Genomic DNA, 16,613 nt, shown 5'->3' with positions numbered 1-16,613 from the left:
TTACATTAAATTATTTTTAAGTGTGATTTGATGTAGTCGATCTAAAATAATGACAAAATAAAAATATAACCATAATGACATTAATATACATTTCTAAATCATTTAATAAGACAGGTTTACACAAGTAGTGAATAGGTCCACTTTTGACCCAATTTTTGTTTTCACAGTACAGATATTTAAAATGGCTCTATGAAATAATGACATAATTCAAGAATAAAAACACAATAATGCGATAATTATTATTTCTATATTGTTTTAATGTGATGTGTTAATTTAAGTAGTGGAAGGGTTCGCATTTGACCCAAATTTGGGTGGATACTTTTTCCACCAAATTGATTTGTTAGACTCATTTGATGTAGTTTCCCTGAACCTATAACATAACACAAAATTATATTCATAAATATTTTGAAATAATTTTAAGAATGGACTTATTTGAACAAGAATGTTATTTTAACCTCTTATTTACCCTCTATTTGAGAACCACTGACCTCAACATATCTAGTTTAATGTTTGGTTTCCGGGTCAAACGTTCTTTGAAATCTGCTAATGCTTCCGACCCCCAAACATCCCCAAGTGCTGTCTCGTGCCGTCACGCCAAAAGCCATAGACACAACACGGCAGTTGAGACGCAAATAGACCTTTTCCTGTGTTCGTTTTGATTGCTTTATCCTATTTTGGCCCGACTCGCAAGAACCCACACACACAGGTGTGTCATATCCAGCATACATCAGAGATGGCGTGAGAGAAGAAAAGAGAGATAACCATCAGGAAGTGATGGCGACAACATCCACGTGCCTGGACGTGAGCACACTGTGTTATGTCAAAAAGGATAGGGTAGTGTTAAATGAAGTCTGAGATTTTTAAGATTTTAGAAAAGGTGTGAAGGAACAAAGCTGTGGGGTAAATGTAGAAAATATAGTACAGAGATCCCTCAGTTTTTGCGGTTAATGGGGACCAAAACCAATCCGCTAAGTAGTGCCACAACTTTTTTGGGTGGAAGAGGTATAGAAAGAGGTATAGAGAAAGAGGTATAGAAAGGGAGAAAAAGACAGAGAGAGAACAAATTGAAACCCAGTACATTTTTGAAGTTAGTTTTGTTTTTTGTTTTTTAATTGAAGGGCCAATTGGCTTGAATCTTGGCTGCTCGAAACGTTCTTCATTGGTACATGAAGCACCCGTTGTTGTTTTTTATTCAATCTTTTTTTATCCAAATTTTTTTCCACGTGAACCAGCAAAAACGTAAGCGTCTCCGTTTTCCCTCGCTATTTCGCGGTCCGACTTCTGTGTTGCCAGTACGAGATTTCTTTTAGGCTCTGGGGATAATTATGTACTTTGCAGAAGATGAAGTCACTTTATAAGCGCCTTTACACGCAAACAACTCTGAGAAATGCTTTTTAGCTGCTTATGGGAGCAATCCAAATGAGTCTTTCACATGTTATAAACAAAACAATGAGGCGAATAAATATGTTGAAAATGATGGTGAAAAACTAAACAAAAACTAAATCAATTGAGAAACCATCACATAGAGATAACTTTTAATAAGAACACAAAAGAGACATATTTGCACAACTCATAGTTAGGGCAGACAAGAGGGAGTTTTAAGACTGGAGATATCTGGCTCAAGCTCCCATGTATTGTCTTCTTAATGCACAGATCAGGACACTTAGCTATGGGTGATCCTGCTGCTTGGGGGTGGAACCCTTCTAGCATCAGGTTCAAAGATACTTTGTAAGATGGACAACACAACCTTCAAAAAAGTCAGTTGTCACCGTGTACACCAATGAGAATTATTGTCATTATAATAGATACTATTACAGACGCTCTCCTACTACAAACATTCGACTTACGCGAAACGGTAGATACGATCATTTTTTTCCAGGATGTCGAAAAATATACATGCCGTTTGCAATCAATATGATCAGGGCGGGAGCATCAGCGACCTCATTAAGTGAATGACATTGATTTCCGCATTTAACTTTTGACATTAGATAAAGGCTGTACTTGCCCAAGACACAGCACAGGAAATGGTGCCCCTACAACTCATGTGGTTAAGGGGATACAACCAACCAACCAACCAACCAACCATATATGGTTCCTACTTTCCAGAAATTCACTTAGAACAGGTGGTTATGGAACTGTATACGGCAAACATCGAAGGAAATACTTTTAAAATTTGATAAATTACTGAGAACTTTTTGTTTTAATGTTATTTTGTTGAAATATACGTTCCTAAGAGAGTGAAGAACCATTGATGCAATCAACAAATGTATGTGGATTTTGTATGCATTTAAAAGATCAAAACTGGTCGGTGGTGACCCTAACACAAGAGGAGGGATAAAAGAACCTGCAGTTTGGATGAGCCTCCTTCACGTTTTTAGTCGATGCCTTTTTATATCTACTGTATGTATTTATTTATTCATTTATTTCTCTCACATTTGTGTGTGTTTTGCACATTCTCGGCTTTTAGGTGGGGAGAAAGGGTGTATTTTTATTTTCTTATTGTACATTGAATGTGTTATACAGAACTTTGAGTTGAATTTTGGTCTGCTATGTAAATACATTTTGATTCGGAACTGAATCCATTCCAAACAGAACAGAATAACGTATTTTTATGTGCACCAAATATATAACTCCCATTTTCTGAAAGACACTCGACCATGCCCACCGTTTTGCGAATGTTACTTGTCCATTAATTGTCCCTGAAGCTTCTAACAGTTTCCGCTGCTCCTCTCTGATCTTTTATTGCAGGGATGAGAAAGATGAATGGGAATTCAAACGCAGCTCAAAAGGTCCACCGATTGTACCTCAGCGCTGCGGTGGTAGGAAGGGGGAGGAGGGGTGTTGTAGGTAGGGGTTCACTTTGACCTTGTGGAGGGGTGAATGCAGGATGGAGGGGAGACGGCATGAGGGCCGATACCGAGCTTTCATCTTCCCGCCGCGGGTCTGGACCTGCACACCTTTCAGAAGAGCAACGTTTGTGTGTGTGCGGGCAAAAGAGCTTTGATGTGTTTTCTTTCACACTAACAAAACACTCCAGAGTGCAAGATGGGTGACCACCAAAAAATAATGTGAGGGGGCTTGCGTCCCCGGTAGAATGAACTCCAAAGCTATGGTTGGACACACCAAGTAAGGCGCCATACAATTCTTCCATCAAAAGAAGAAATTGCATGAGTGATAATAGAGCTCAAGGTACAATTAGATGTGAAGTAGTTTGATTAATATGCTATGCAATTATTTATGTGTGTATATGTTGTGCAAATGCAAAGTAAACACATGAAAAGGGTTGAAAGAGAAAAACAAGTTAAGTTGATTAGTAAAAAGTGAAAATCATTTGCGCCTCCGGTGGAGAAAAATGAGAAGTGCATCAATAACTCCAAGTATACAGACGTTCCCCTACCTAGGGACATTAGAGTTACGAAAAACGGAAGATACGACAACAAATTTCGGGATGTCGAAAAATATCGTGACATTGCCGTTAGATTTTGTGTACCTTTTTCAGAGTACAGAACAGTACTGTAGTGCTTCTTTCTGCCGCTACCGGCATGTGTCGCTGTGAGAGGTGTTAAGTGTAAAAAAGAGGCGAGCCATTCCTTTCGAAATGAAAGTGGAATAAGAAAGCTTGATGCAGTTGAGAAAATGGTTGGATTGCTTTTTTTCGGGCACTTTACCAAGGAGGAGGAAGTCACATAACTCTTAAAGATCATCTTCCAAAAGTAAGTTAAACTTAACTTTATCTTTATAGAGCATATTATTTTATGAAATATTTATTTTTTAGTACACGAAAATACAGGTTACTTATACAAGCCTCAAACATACTTATATAAACCTTAAACATACATTTCATACAAAATATAGGACTAAGGCAATTTACGAAGTCAACTACGAACGATCGTCCGGAACGTATCCCGTTTGTCAGTTCGGCAATGTCTGTACGTAATAAATGTTTTCCATCAATTAGATGTACACATAAAGACACGATAAAATAAATAAATAAAAACGGACTGATAAAGAGAATGGAGAGAAGAAAAAGAGAGAAAAGGACAAGAGAAGAAGCATAAGTATATTTTCCGTGTAAAATATCAAGTGGTCTTTTTTTAACTTGATTTTTTTCATAAATTGTGGGTTGGAAAATGTTCCAATGCGGAATTCTGAACATGTTCATACATTTTAAAGTCAAATGTTGATACGATTTTAATTGTAAAGTTATGACAAATAATGCTTTATCGAATAAATATTTTGGGGGAATTTTTTAAATCTTTTATTATTTTTTTGTTTTTGAAATTGCATTACATCAGGGGTCCCAAACACGCAGCCTGCAGTCCAACTGCAGGATGATCGTGTGTGCACCCCCGTCTCAAATTATTTTTTTATATGGTTTTGTATGTTTTTGGGGTTGTTTTTTGGGGTTTTCCAATTCGTTTAATGGTCATTTTTTATTTATTTTAGTACTTTTGAGTAATATGTACTTGTCTACGACTTTCTGAACTACTACATACTTTTCGGCACTTTTTCATGCTTTTCAGTACCTTTTCCAACTAATCAGTTCTGCTTCAGTTCTGTTTCGTAGAAGCAATGGATAGGGAAGATAATGCATGTTCATAACAGTTCATGTGCACTACCCATTCATGTTTAGAAGGTTAAAAGTTGAAGGGCAATTGAATTGAATACAAAGAATTTTTTTTTCTACTCAGTAACTACATGTGGTTTCTTTAGTCGTTTGTATCTCCTGTATTATTATTTCATTCCTGATTGATCGATCGATTTTCTTATTGTTATTTTTAATATATTTTATTTTGTTATCTTATTTTGTGTTAAGGGGCAGCACGGCGGCGCAGTGGTTAGCGCTTGTGCGGCACAGTTCTAAGGTCTTGGGAACCTCCTGTGTGGGTTCAAATCCAGCTACCGGACTTACTGTGCGGAGTTTGTATGTTCTCCCCGTGCTTGCGTGGGTTTCCTCCGGCCACTCCGGTTTCCTCCCACATTCCAAAGACATGCATTTCAGGTGGATTGGCCGGTCCAAATTGTCCCTAGGTGTGAATGAGCGAGGTAGTTGTCTGTCCCTGTGTGCCTTGCGATTGGCTGGCAACCAGTTCAGGGTGTCCCCTGCCCACTGCCCGATGACTGCTGGGATGGGCTGCAGCACCCCCGCGACCCTACTGAGGATAAGCGGTGCAGCTAATGAGATGAGATTTTGTGTTAAAAAGATAAAGATATTTCAGAAGATTGGAATATTTTTACAAAATCTCTTGTGAAAAACCTGATGCGAACAAGCATCCCCCAGGTAAATAGAATTCGAGACCCGTGCTGTATAATGACCAAATCCTCACAAGATTTGACATTTTTAAAAAAAAAATCCATATGCAGTATTTCTTGGATAAGTAGAAGAGCGACTTGCAATTGACCCCAAAAAATAAAAATGTGGACTTTTCTGACCTGCACATGTGAATCCCTGCACGGTGAGTCCTTTCTCCAGGGCCACACAGGTGAGCAGGCCGAGAAAACTGGTGGTGACCGATTGCCTCTTAGCTTTTTGCTCCCTCTGCTTCTTCTCTTTGGACCTCAGGAGGACGCCGTGTAACGCTGCAGTATCAAACTCCTCTCGGGCGGACTTCTGGTTGCTTGCTGCCGCCCTAAGGGCTTCTGTCCACTCTAGAGCCTTGGCGGAGGTGTCAGCTCTGAGTCGGAGATTGCCTTCCGTGAAAGTAGCTTGGAAGTGCTCCCTCCGATCTGGCAAGACAGGATCCGGCTGGACGGCCAGGCAGGACGCCAACAAGTACTGTCTGACAGGACGCAAAACGGGGCCTTGCCCTTCGGCGGGGAACGCCTGCAGGGTGGTTTTGCTCAAGACGAAGGTGAACTGGCACCAGTTGTTTTGATCCAAGAGTTGGTGCAGAACCCCGGATTTGAGGACATCCTGGCAGTAGGGCTGCAACGATTGTTCGATTATTTTTTTTAACAGACTGAGGCATCTCGACATGAATATAATCTCTGCCGAGTTTCGCGCATGCACAAAAGCCTATGTCTTTAACGGTAACATAGACATACAGAAATGCGGCATCAACATCAAATACAGACACTCCCCTACTTACGACCATTCGACTTACGCAAAACGGTACATACGAACATTTTTTTCAAGATGTCGAAAAATTTTTTGGACATTGCTGTAAATTAGATTTTGGATTGTGTGAACCTTTGTAGTGCTTCTTTCCGCCGCTGATTGTGATGCTGATTGGCCTTAGCATCTATCATACTGTACAGTGACTGTTCACTTGCTCTGATTTCTTCTTTCCATCTCGCTGAGAAAGATTTTTGTCCCGCGCCCTTCGCGTCATGCTGCGTAATCGATCCATCTGCCGAACCATTTGTTCTCTCTTTCTTTCCCCAAAAACATCAACTTATTTAAAATACGGTTTGAATTTAAAAATCAAAATATCTTCTATTCCCCCCTTGCAAAACCTCACTTTCCCACCATTGAATGCTTTCAGTGTTTTTGTCCTCTATGTTGACTTCTACGCTACACGGAAGATCATGGAATCCAAGCAGCCGCGAAGGATGTGCCTAAATTCGACTCCCCAGCAAAATCTGACTCCCTTTTGCATGGACGAATACTATGCTTCGAACAGATCGTGTGTGGCAATCGTAGTCTGTTTGGGGCGGCAGTAGCTCAGGAGGTAGAGCGATCGTTTTAGGATTAAGGGATCCCAGTTCGAATCCCGGCTTGTCCGTGTTACATGCCGAAGTGTCCTTGGGTAAGACACTGAACCCCCAATACCCCCAATAAGCAGGTTAGCGTCTTACATGGCTGCACAGATCACGGCCGCTATTGGGAAATGTGAAGCACAATGTAAAGCGCTTTGGGAAGTCATTAACTTGAAAAGCGCTATATAAATGCAGATCATTTCATTTCATTTCATGTAGAATGAATTTATGAAGGAATATTGATTGGCATAATGAAAACAAAAAACGATCGTAGTCTAAATACTTGGTTCAATAAGACATATGCAAATGTCACCAACAGTGCAGCGCTGAGAAGCATGGTTCACGTAATGGGGAGTCGTATTCAAGCGGAACATAAGGCACCAGCACCCTATAATGCAGTACACCCCACCCGGTGTAGTGTTAAATACGCTACGGAGACTGCGCCTTTTAACAGGGTGCGCCCTATGGTCGTGAAAATACAATACTGTTTACCTTTGAAATCAAACCATTTTCTATTTGTTCTCTCTCAGTTGAGGAGTTGGCAGGTCCGCTCTAATGACGGCTGCCCCCCAGAAAAAGAGCGACATTACTTTGAATATTTTCACTTTTTGCGGACGGTTCTGGCCCACTTTAACGTGAAAACCGAAGGATCTCTGTATTCAGAAATTTATGGTGGGCTGGATTGAATCACCCAACAGGCTGGATTCAGCCCGTGAGCCGTATGTTGAAGAAAAAGACGTATATTTCATTGTACCAATTTCTCTTGTGTTTATCATAATTTTCCACATCAGTTTAGAAGTTCAATTTAATGAAGAAAATAATATTAATGATCCTATAATTCGACGAATTGTATTTATAGTCATTAGGTACATCATTACCTGGCAGCGAGGGCTGAAAAGAGGCAAGGTGGTGGGGCGGCTCGGTGGCGGCTCACTTTCAGAAACCTGGGCGTCTGGGAAAGTGACTGCTTTTTCCGTGGTTTTTCTGGGACGAGTGGGCCTCACAACTTGGACCTTCTCCCACATGAGTCGACGCCACTCGGTGGCCTCCCACTGGGTGGCGGCCCTCAGTTGCAAGCGGGTGTTGTTGAAGAAGACTGCCTGCAGGGTGCGAGAGTCAGCGGGCTGGCAGGACGCCGGTGCCACTACGCCCTGGCAGTGTGATAGCGAATAGGCGGTGCCCAACTGCCGGTTGGCACTGCTATCCAGCGTGTAGAGGCGAAGTTCGCAGGGCGTCAACTCCACGTGGCACTCGGTCCAGCGGCCCCGAGGGCCCTCACGGTACTGCATCTCGGCTTGCTTCGACACCACACTACTACTGCTACTCATCTTATCCCCTGCAACCGTATAAGATACTATAATCAGTGGAAAAATTCCAGTTAAAAAAAGTAAATTAAATAAAGTTTTGTATTTACTTATGTATAATGCTCTTTCTTTTTTTTACCTGAAAAAGAACTTAAGTTTGGGTGCACGTTATACACAAAGTTTTAATGTATAATCAGTTGTATCAGGATTCAAACCAGGGTCGCAGTGTCGAGAGCGCCAGAGATAAAGATCACTGGTTCTCAACTGGTCTAACTTCAGGACCCACCAGTCCAACCTAATGACAAGCTGCGACCCAAATCAAGAAAAAAAATCTACCGGTAATTCTCAAATGAAAGTATTGTGCTGTAAGATATAGTAGAATATGTTCCATTTCCCCCCCCAAAAAGATTTTAAATATCGGATATATTTGCATATAAACCTACATCACCTGTAAGCAACCCTCTAAAACTGCTTTAAAATAGCCGCATACTAAAAGAAATTCAAAATATTTAAACAGTGGTAAATATATAATGATGTAGTTAATAAAGATTATTATACTGATAAAAGGCTAAAAATATAACATTTTAAAACCATTTGAAGTACTTTCTTGCAGTGCTTCAGTGGCAGACACTCGTACACCATTTTCATTTTTTAGAAATTGTTTCCTTCTTCAATTCAATTGTTGTCATTATTTTCCACTTTTCCTTCCCTTTATCACCAACTTTCTTGGAACCCATTACTATGGACAAAAAGAGGAAATAAAACCGACAAAATGACATTAAAATGAGATGTGGTCCCTCTCATACACGTCAAGTAACAGAACCAGAAGAAGAGATCGAGCAGGGCAATATCACCACCTACTATTAAGGAGTGTGATTGACCCTCCGCTTTTTTCAAGCATTATTTAGCCACGGCAAAGGCCCCCGACCCACTGAAAATGGGTTCGTGACCCACTTTTGGGTCCCGACCCACCATTTGAAAAACACTGATCACATGATTCATGACGATCTGTCCAGACGATGACGAAGTGACGTAGTCATCTTTCTTAGAAAGAGTTGAGCTTTGACTATCTGTACTTATATCTTTGATTTTCTCACCACACTGCAAGTACTCGGCATATGGGCCGCCAACACACTGCCATTCAATGAGATAGTGGATACAGGAAGCAGACCGGGGCAGATAATTGGGCGCTCTTTAAATATCTTGAAATTATTTTGAGAATTATTATCAACAAGAAAAAAAAAACATTAATATTTTGCATTTTAATTACATTCTATATTTAAGATTTCGACTAAAATTAGGAAAAACATCGGATGAGCACATTTTTCTCCTTATTTTTTATAATTAATTAAAAATACATATTCAAAATGACAAAAATTTGCAATCTATTTTAGGGATTTTCATCAAATATGTAAAACAATAATTAAATGTTAAACATATGAACACAAGCAGATCATTTTGCTCGTTTGAAATGAATCATTTTAGAAAGACCATAATTGCGCTTGTTTAAAATATTATTTTTTTGACTCCTGGATCATATTTTGCCGTGGGTTCCTGAGATTTTTCTGTGCGTCCACTACTGATCCACATTTCGACGCACAGTAGTATCATGTTCATTGGCAAAACCGTTTCTTCAAAGTCATCAATCTGCAACGGTTCGCTTCCTGTGCACGGTAATTGCAGTTTAAAATACTTTCATTTCTGTTGGCATGTGAATGAATGAAGGCGTTTGAGCTGCATCTATTCATTAAGAACAACCGTTTTCCGTCAGGAGTAATCGATCAGAGTTAGGGGGGGTGCAAAACAAAAAATCGACCTCATCGATCTTAACAAAGACATTCTGCCAGCGTGTTAACTGAGCCTGCGTGAATATGTAAATGAGCTGCGGCACGGAGGGACCTGATTGGGCGACATCACGCTCGGGCGGTTTGAGAAAAGGGCTTTTGTCCATTAGTTGCGACAATGCTCGAACATGAACTAGCTCGGAATAAAATTTAGGATAATTGAATAATATTCATTTAGAGGTACAGTGTGTATTAGTCCCACCTAAAAGTAGAAAAATAATTTATATTTAAGAGAAAACAATATTGATTTAAATAATAGGCAAAAAAACATTAACTATCATAGAAACATGTTTTTTTAAATAACTGTAGGTTGAGAAATTTGCATTTGTTTTACATATAATGATCCTCTGCTAAGGGTACCCCAAAACAAAACCTGTTTTTTCTTTCTTTCTTTCATTATTTTCATTTTTCTTCTTTTTCTATGTTTGTTTATTTTACCCCATCATCCATTTTACTTTTTATTTTTCTCATTTTGTCTTTTCTTCTTTTGCTTATTTTTTTTTCTTTGTTCTCGTTTTTCAGTATTTTCACCTTTTTCTTTTGTTCCTTTTTTCCCATTGGTTTCCTTTTCTTTTGTTCTTTTAATTGTTCTCTTTTCTTTCTCTTCAGTCTCCATTTTTTCTTTTCATTTTTCTTTTGTGTCTTTTGTTTCCTTATTTTCTGCTTTTTTTCTTATTTTCCTCTTATTTATTTTGGTTTTTACTTTTCCATCTTCTTTATTTTCTTTTCTTTATTTACTTTATTTCTGTTATATGTTAAAGTGTCCTTGGGCAAGACACTGAATCCCTAATGCCCCCAATAAGCAGGTTGGCACCAATGGCTGCACGGCCGCTATTGGTGTGTGAGTGTGTGTGAATGGGTAAGTGTGAAGCACGTTGTAAAGCGCTTTGGGAAGTTCTCATTGACTTGAAAAGCGCTATATAAATGCAGACCATTTACCATTTATTTACCCGGTTTTTAATTTTTCCAAGGTTTTTTTCTTTTACGTTCCTTCCCCTTTTTCTTTGTTTTTCCTTTTTCCTTTTTGTACTTTGATCCCTTTTCCTTTGTTTTTTTTTAAATTTCCCTTCCCAATTTTTCTCTTTTTCTTTCCTTTTTTATTTTTCTTCGCAAAAGGCTGGGGAAAAATATTATTAGCCACTTTGAGCCTCCATAGTTGTATTCGTCCTTAAGGTTTGTAGCCCTCATTTTCGGTTCCACGACACAATACAGTGACATCTTGTGTTCATATATTACACACTGTACTTTTAATTTTACTTTTATCATGGTGATTAAAGAAAATGGCAGGTTTGACATAAAAAGGCGAAGAAACACTGGGTCTCCTCGGATTGGTCACACTTAAAATGGGGCTTCATTGTGGTGATGCTAACCAGCTGTTGCTAATGAGGAACACAAACATGGCGCTTTGTCCTTTTCAATTCCCCCTACTGCACTTTCTTTCCTTTTTTTGATTCTGAACGGGCTGCCATCTTTTCATGCGTATGCTAATAGGGCGTAATCCCGCCCGTGTCGGGAGGCGTCCTAATTAACTTCCCGTGCTCTTGCCTCATTTAAGTCCATTTGCCGACGGGATTACCCGCCATTATCCAGCACACCCACGGACCTGCGGACACTGCGCGTCTTTTAAGGTTATCATCATTTTCTATCATTACATGGCTCCTCTTGGGAAAGAAAGTCATCAAACACTTAAACGGAGACAGCATGGGGATAATCGATATCCATACTTTAGCACCTTACAGAGGGTCATCAACGCAGCATCCTAGAAATCAGCTGATCTCTGCCCAGTCTGGAGGGTATTGCCGACTCGTGCAGCTGCAGCTACAACATTATTAACTCATTCAGTGCCAGACATTTCTCTCAAATAGGAAGTGCCAGTGCCAGCCAATTTTTGCCATTTTGACCTATTTTTGAAGATCAAAAAATTATTTAGCTCTGTAGCTATTCAGGCATAGCTTGAACCCTTATATTTCAAGTATGCTTCTAGCCTTTACCTTTGCTTAGTAAACAACAGTTGATGAGTTTCTTGAAAAATTAAATTTCCAAGAAAACCTCTAAGAAAAGCGTCTGCACTGTACGGTCTATTGCGAACAAAAACGAGTGCCACAGATAACAGCGTAGCAGCAAGTTGCTAGACAAACATGGCTGCGACCTTGGGTAGGGATTCCATTGTGTAAAATAAATACATCTTTCTTCACATATGATTTTTTTCTAAACTGAGGTCATGGGATCGAACCTTCCTGCGTGAAGTTTGCATGTTCTCTCTGTGCCAAAAACTGGCATGTCAGGTTAATTGGCCAGTTCAAATTGTCCTTAGGTCTGAATGAGCGAGTGAATTGTCCGTCTCTGTGTGCCCTGCGACTGGCTGACAACCAGCTCAGGGTGTCCCCTGCCCACTGCCCGAAGATGGCTGGGATGAGCTCCAGCACACCCGCGACCCTACTGAGGATAAGCGTTGCAGATAACGGTTGGAAGATAATGGATGCTATTGCAGGTATTTTTGCTAAGTATTGAAATCAATGTTTATTTTTACTGAATGCATGTTTTTTGTACCACAAGGCGGCACTAAATATTGCACACTGACCCTTTAAGTGAGCCTACTTCAATTGTTAGCTAGACAATATAGGTAATTTTAGTAGTTGTTTGGACGACTACAGCGCATGTTGGTGTCATGTCTGCATACTAACCTTCAATCTGATGGTTCAGAATTGTATTTTTCAGCGTGTCCAAAGCAGGGAACCCGTTGTCAGTGCAGGCGGTGGTTCGGTAGCTGACGTCTGACCTGGACCGGTTGTGTCCCCTTTTGAAGGCAGCGTTGGAGGCCAGGGAGGTGCCCTCTTTTCCGTGGGCAACCAGATCGTTTGTGGAGCGTGCCCGGCTTCTCTTGCCCTGCCGCAGGCTCACAACGCTCAGGCCGTCAGCCCAGGCCAGTCCTAATGGACCCACCTCATGCTGCTGGCCGGCCAGAAGACTCCACACTCCGCTGGAGCTCAGCTTGGCCAGAGCAGCACTCGACACCTCCTGGAGCTTCTTGGGCTGGCCGGAAGTCTTGTCCTTGGGGGGACTGGGACCACCCGGGACAGCAAAGTCCTCTGTGGCCTCGAGAGCAGGGCTGATGTCGCCCATCGCATCCACCTGCCTCAGGCCCTCCATCTTTCGGTCAAGAGTCACATGAGTAATGTCCAAACATCTCGGCACGTGGAAAAGGATCCTTATGGAGTTAAATCCTGCCTGAAGGGTGTAGGTTAGAGGATCTCTTGCCGTCAAATGGTGGAGGTCTGAAAAAGGAGGAAGCGGTAAAAAGGAAGTTCAAGTGGAAACGCATATCTGGGTGGATGTGAGTCAATTCAGCATGCGTTTTCATAGTAGCACAACTTGTATCTGCTTTCTATCTATTTGACGTCCAGTATGGCACTCTTCTTCCCTCTAATCTGCGCTATGATTGATTTTCCAGCTCAGCTCAGGCTCTTTGTCTGCTCAGATGAATTATTTAAAAAGCCATTAGCTCATCCCAGGTCAACCCATACACACATCAAATGCTTCTTGTTCCTCTGCCCCATCTCATTTTTACGAATTATTTCAATGATCACTTATCTGCAATGAAATACTAAGGTCTTTTATAGATAAAAATCCAAATATTTATTAATAATAAAAGGATAAATATGTAATACATAACTCAAAAGAGAAAAATAGGATAAAAAGAATGTTGGTGAGGGAAATATTTATAAAGTGGTGCTTGTAGACTGCCCTATGTTGTTAGTGCATCAGAAAGGAGTTCAATTAATATGCTATACAATGAATAATAATAACTGATAGTATATTAAAAAAACAAAAACAAATTTTAAGAAAAAAAAAAAAAAAAAAAACAGTAAATTCAACAGATCATTTTTTTATACTTAAGAATTTGACACTTTTGGGAATAATACAATTATTCAGAAAATTCTTGAAATATTTCTTTTAGAATATAAAACAATATATATATATAATCTTTATCAGCAAGATACATCGGTTCAACTAACACATCATAAAAACATTTCTTTAATAAAAAACCAGGGTTTTTCTATCAGGGTATATAGTATCATCTGTTTTTAGGCTTTTTTTCCCCCCTTCAATAACATCACACTAGTGCAATTGAAGTTTTAGAAGCTTGTGACATTTTTCTAAAAATATATGAAGATTTATAGAAACATATGTAGAGATTCACATGTTAATGTTGCTTCTACCTTCTTGGAAGATCAATTGTGAGCGTGGGGGGAAGGTCTTTGCCAGTTTTGAGTTGTTAAGACGATTATATAAATCCAAATTGCATGTGTGTGTTTGTATGTGGCTTATAGGCTCTGCAACGGATGAACCGATTTTAATGAAATGGTACACCGTAATACATTAGGCCTCTGGGAGTGTCTTTAGCTAGGTTTCATGTCAAGGCATTCCCATTTGATAACAACAAAATTGATGGCTTTCATGCATACACAGCTCTGGCGCTGCATGCGGCCATACTGGCGCTTTTTCAACAAACCACATCTCCAACAACCTCGCTCAAGTAGAATACCCTGCAACGCCCAGCCCGGCAACGCCCAGCCCGGCAACGCCCAGCCCGGCAACGCCCAGCCCGGCAACGCCCAGCCTGGCAACTTTGGGCCAATATGCTTGTTATTTGAAAATCAATCTTACATTTGTTTATTCTACGTTACAACTTGAGAATTATTTCAATAATTTATAAATGGTCAAAAATATATATGGGAAAAGCTACATTTTTATGTGGGTTTACAATCGAGGTTCACAACTTAAAGAGATAAAAAGAAGCAATTTGTACACTGGGTCTTACCAAATTCCATGCTTAAGATTGCCAATATAATTCAACCATCCAGCATTGAGTCCATTACATGGCATATAAATAGTCATATGTTGCAGTTAAATGCAAAAATAATAATATATAGTGACTAAGTATATACATACTTGTCAACCTGTACGTTTTTGCCGTACAAAGTACGTTTATTATGCATTTTAAGACGTGTACGACGTACAAGAAAATCTGTACAGAAAAACGCAAATTTGTCAATTAAGGGTACCATCCGGTATACACCGACTATCACGAAACGGCAAATCAAGTCAAACGAGTTCGCCGCGGTAGCCTCTACATAGGTATTGTTTTTTTCCCGTTGCAAACGAGGGGAGCGGTTTGATGCTACTGTGCGCATGCGTCTGCCGCCTCGGATTTCATGTGGTAGTTATGTAGTGAAAGGAAGTCCTTCTCATTTTAGAGAACCGGCTTTTTCGGCTCAACTCATTAAAGAGAGCCAGCTCTCAATCGGCTCACTTGCTTTGATGCATTATATTACGAACCATTATTGTTGTATAAAGAGGTTAAGAAAAAAAGGAAGTATTAAAGGAGAAAATGAAAAAAGACAGGTTTGTAGTTATCCCTTTGATCAGTATATTACCAACATTAATTTAATTTAAATGAATATATAGTTTGATTCTAATAAGAAAATGTATTATTCTACTTAAATATATTTTCATGTATTTTTTCCTTCTACAGTGCACGTCCAAGCTACTTAATTTTTGAACTTTTTTTATAATAAACCTCATCCATGTCAAGCAACTCAGTATCTCACTACAAAATGTTAATTAACAATAAATATGATATAACGAAACACATGTACAACATAACATGTTAAACTACATAAATAAACATGTTTGAAAAAAATATGGTGTAAGATTATTTTGTATTTTGTAAGGGAAAATACAACATTTTGTAAGGGCATTGAGCCCTGGAGGTTGACAGGTATGTAAATATAAATAGCAAAGTCAGCATCCTGTCAGTCAAAATGACGTCACTAGTAGCCTCCACGGGATGCTCGGCTAACGGACACAAGACGTTCAAAACGGCCACTTCAGATCCTGGCACAAAAATAAATCAATAAAATAACACACATATGCTTTGTCTGTGCATGAGGTATTTTATTCTGTCTTGTTCTCGGTTGTGATGAATGCCGGTCATGTTAGCCGTGAGCTAACAACTTAGCATGTCTATCCAACCGTCGAACAATGTAAAATGAGTGTCTGTTTAATAGCATCGTTAACGGTTGCGATTAAATAATATAGACAGTCGTCATGTTGTATGATAAGGTGACATAAAGAAAGAAAAAAACGGGAAAAGGGAGATAAAACGTCGACTCACCTGAATGTTTACCATCTTCATTTGGCTGTGTCTCGAAACAGAAGTCCCGAAGAAAACGGAAAGCGGAACTTAAAATTGTCCACCTGGGAACGTTCCGCTTATAATTTTTGTATTAATTTTCCGCAGACTTTTTTGTCATTTCATATCAAACAACACAGTCATTTTATATCTTACAATACAAGAGTAATTCTAGAATGCATAACACTGATCAAGTTATGAATTAAATTCAGATCAAATGATGAATGGCTTTAGGTTCCTGTAATATTCGCCTAAAATACCAATCCAAAACGTTACCAAAGTAATTTGATGTCTGTGCTTGATCTGTTTGAAGAATATGGAAGGTTTTGGTCTCTTTTGAAAGGTAAGACTCTGAAACTTTGTCCCAAACTGAAAGATTTGCTGAAAGTGCTACTAATATTGAGTAATCTGAATTGGAACACAGAAATAGAAGAAAATGATCTGCATTTGAAATGATCTGCATTTATATAGCGCTTTTCAAGTCAATGACTTCCCAAAGCGCTTTACATTGTGCTTCACATTTCCCAATAGCGGCCGTGATCTGTGCAGCCATATAAGGCGCTAACCTGC

General features: G+C 39.5%; 1 protein-coding gene across 1 annotated transcript in view; it reads right to left on the bottom strand.

Annotated features, from left to right (window-relative positions):
• Window positions 1–16,061, bottom strand: part of plekhm3 (pleckstrin homology domain containing M3) — a 32,249-nt gene extending 16,188 nt beyond the window's left edge. Inside the window, exons 1-4 of the mRNA XM_088353336.1 lie at window positions 16,026–16,061; window positions 12,532–13,122; window positions 7,578–8,035; window positions 5,434–5,926 (exon numbers count right to left, since the gene is read on the bottom strand). Coding sequence (XP_088209462.1) covers window positions 5,434–5,926; window positions 7,578–8,035; window positions 12,532–12,997 — 1,417 coding nt within the window. The 5' untranslated portion in view covers window positions 12,998–13,122; window positions 16,026–16,061. The remainder of the gene's footprint in view (window positions 1–5,433; window positions 5,927–7,577; window positions 8,036–12,531; window positions 13,123–16,025) is intronic.
• Window positions 16,062–16,613: the final 552 nt, after the last annotated feature.

Source organism: Urocampus carinirostris, chromosome 14 (genome assembly GCF_059441175.1).
Source record: "Urocampus carinirostris isolate Australia breed hairy pipefish chromosome 14, RoL_Ucar_1.0, whole genome shotgun sequence".
Classification (NCBI taxonomy): domain Eukaryota; kingdom Metazoa; phylum Chordata; class Actinopteri; order Syngnathiformes; family Syngnathidae; genus Urocampus; species Urocampus carinirostris.
Note: the sequence above shows the minus strand (reverse complement) of the source record. Positions and strands in the feature narration are given on the sequence as shown.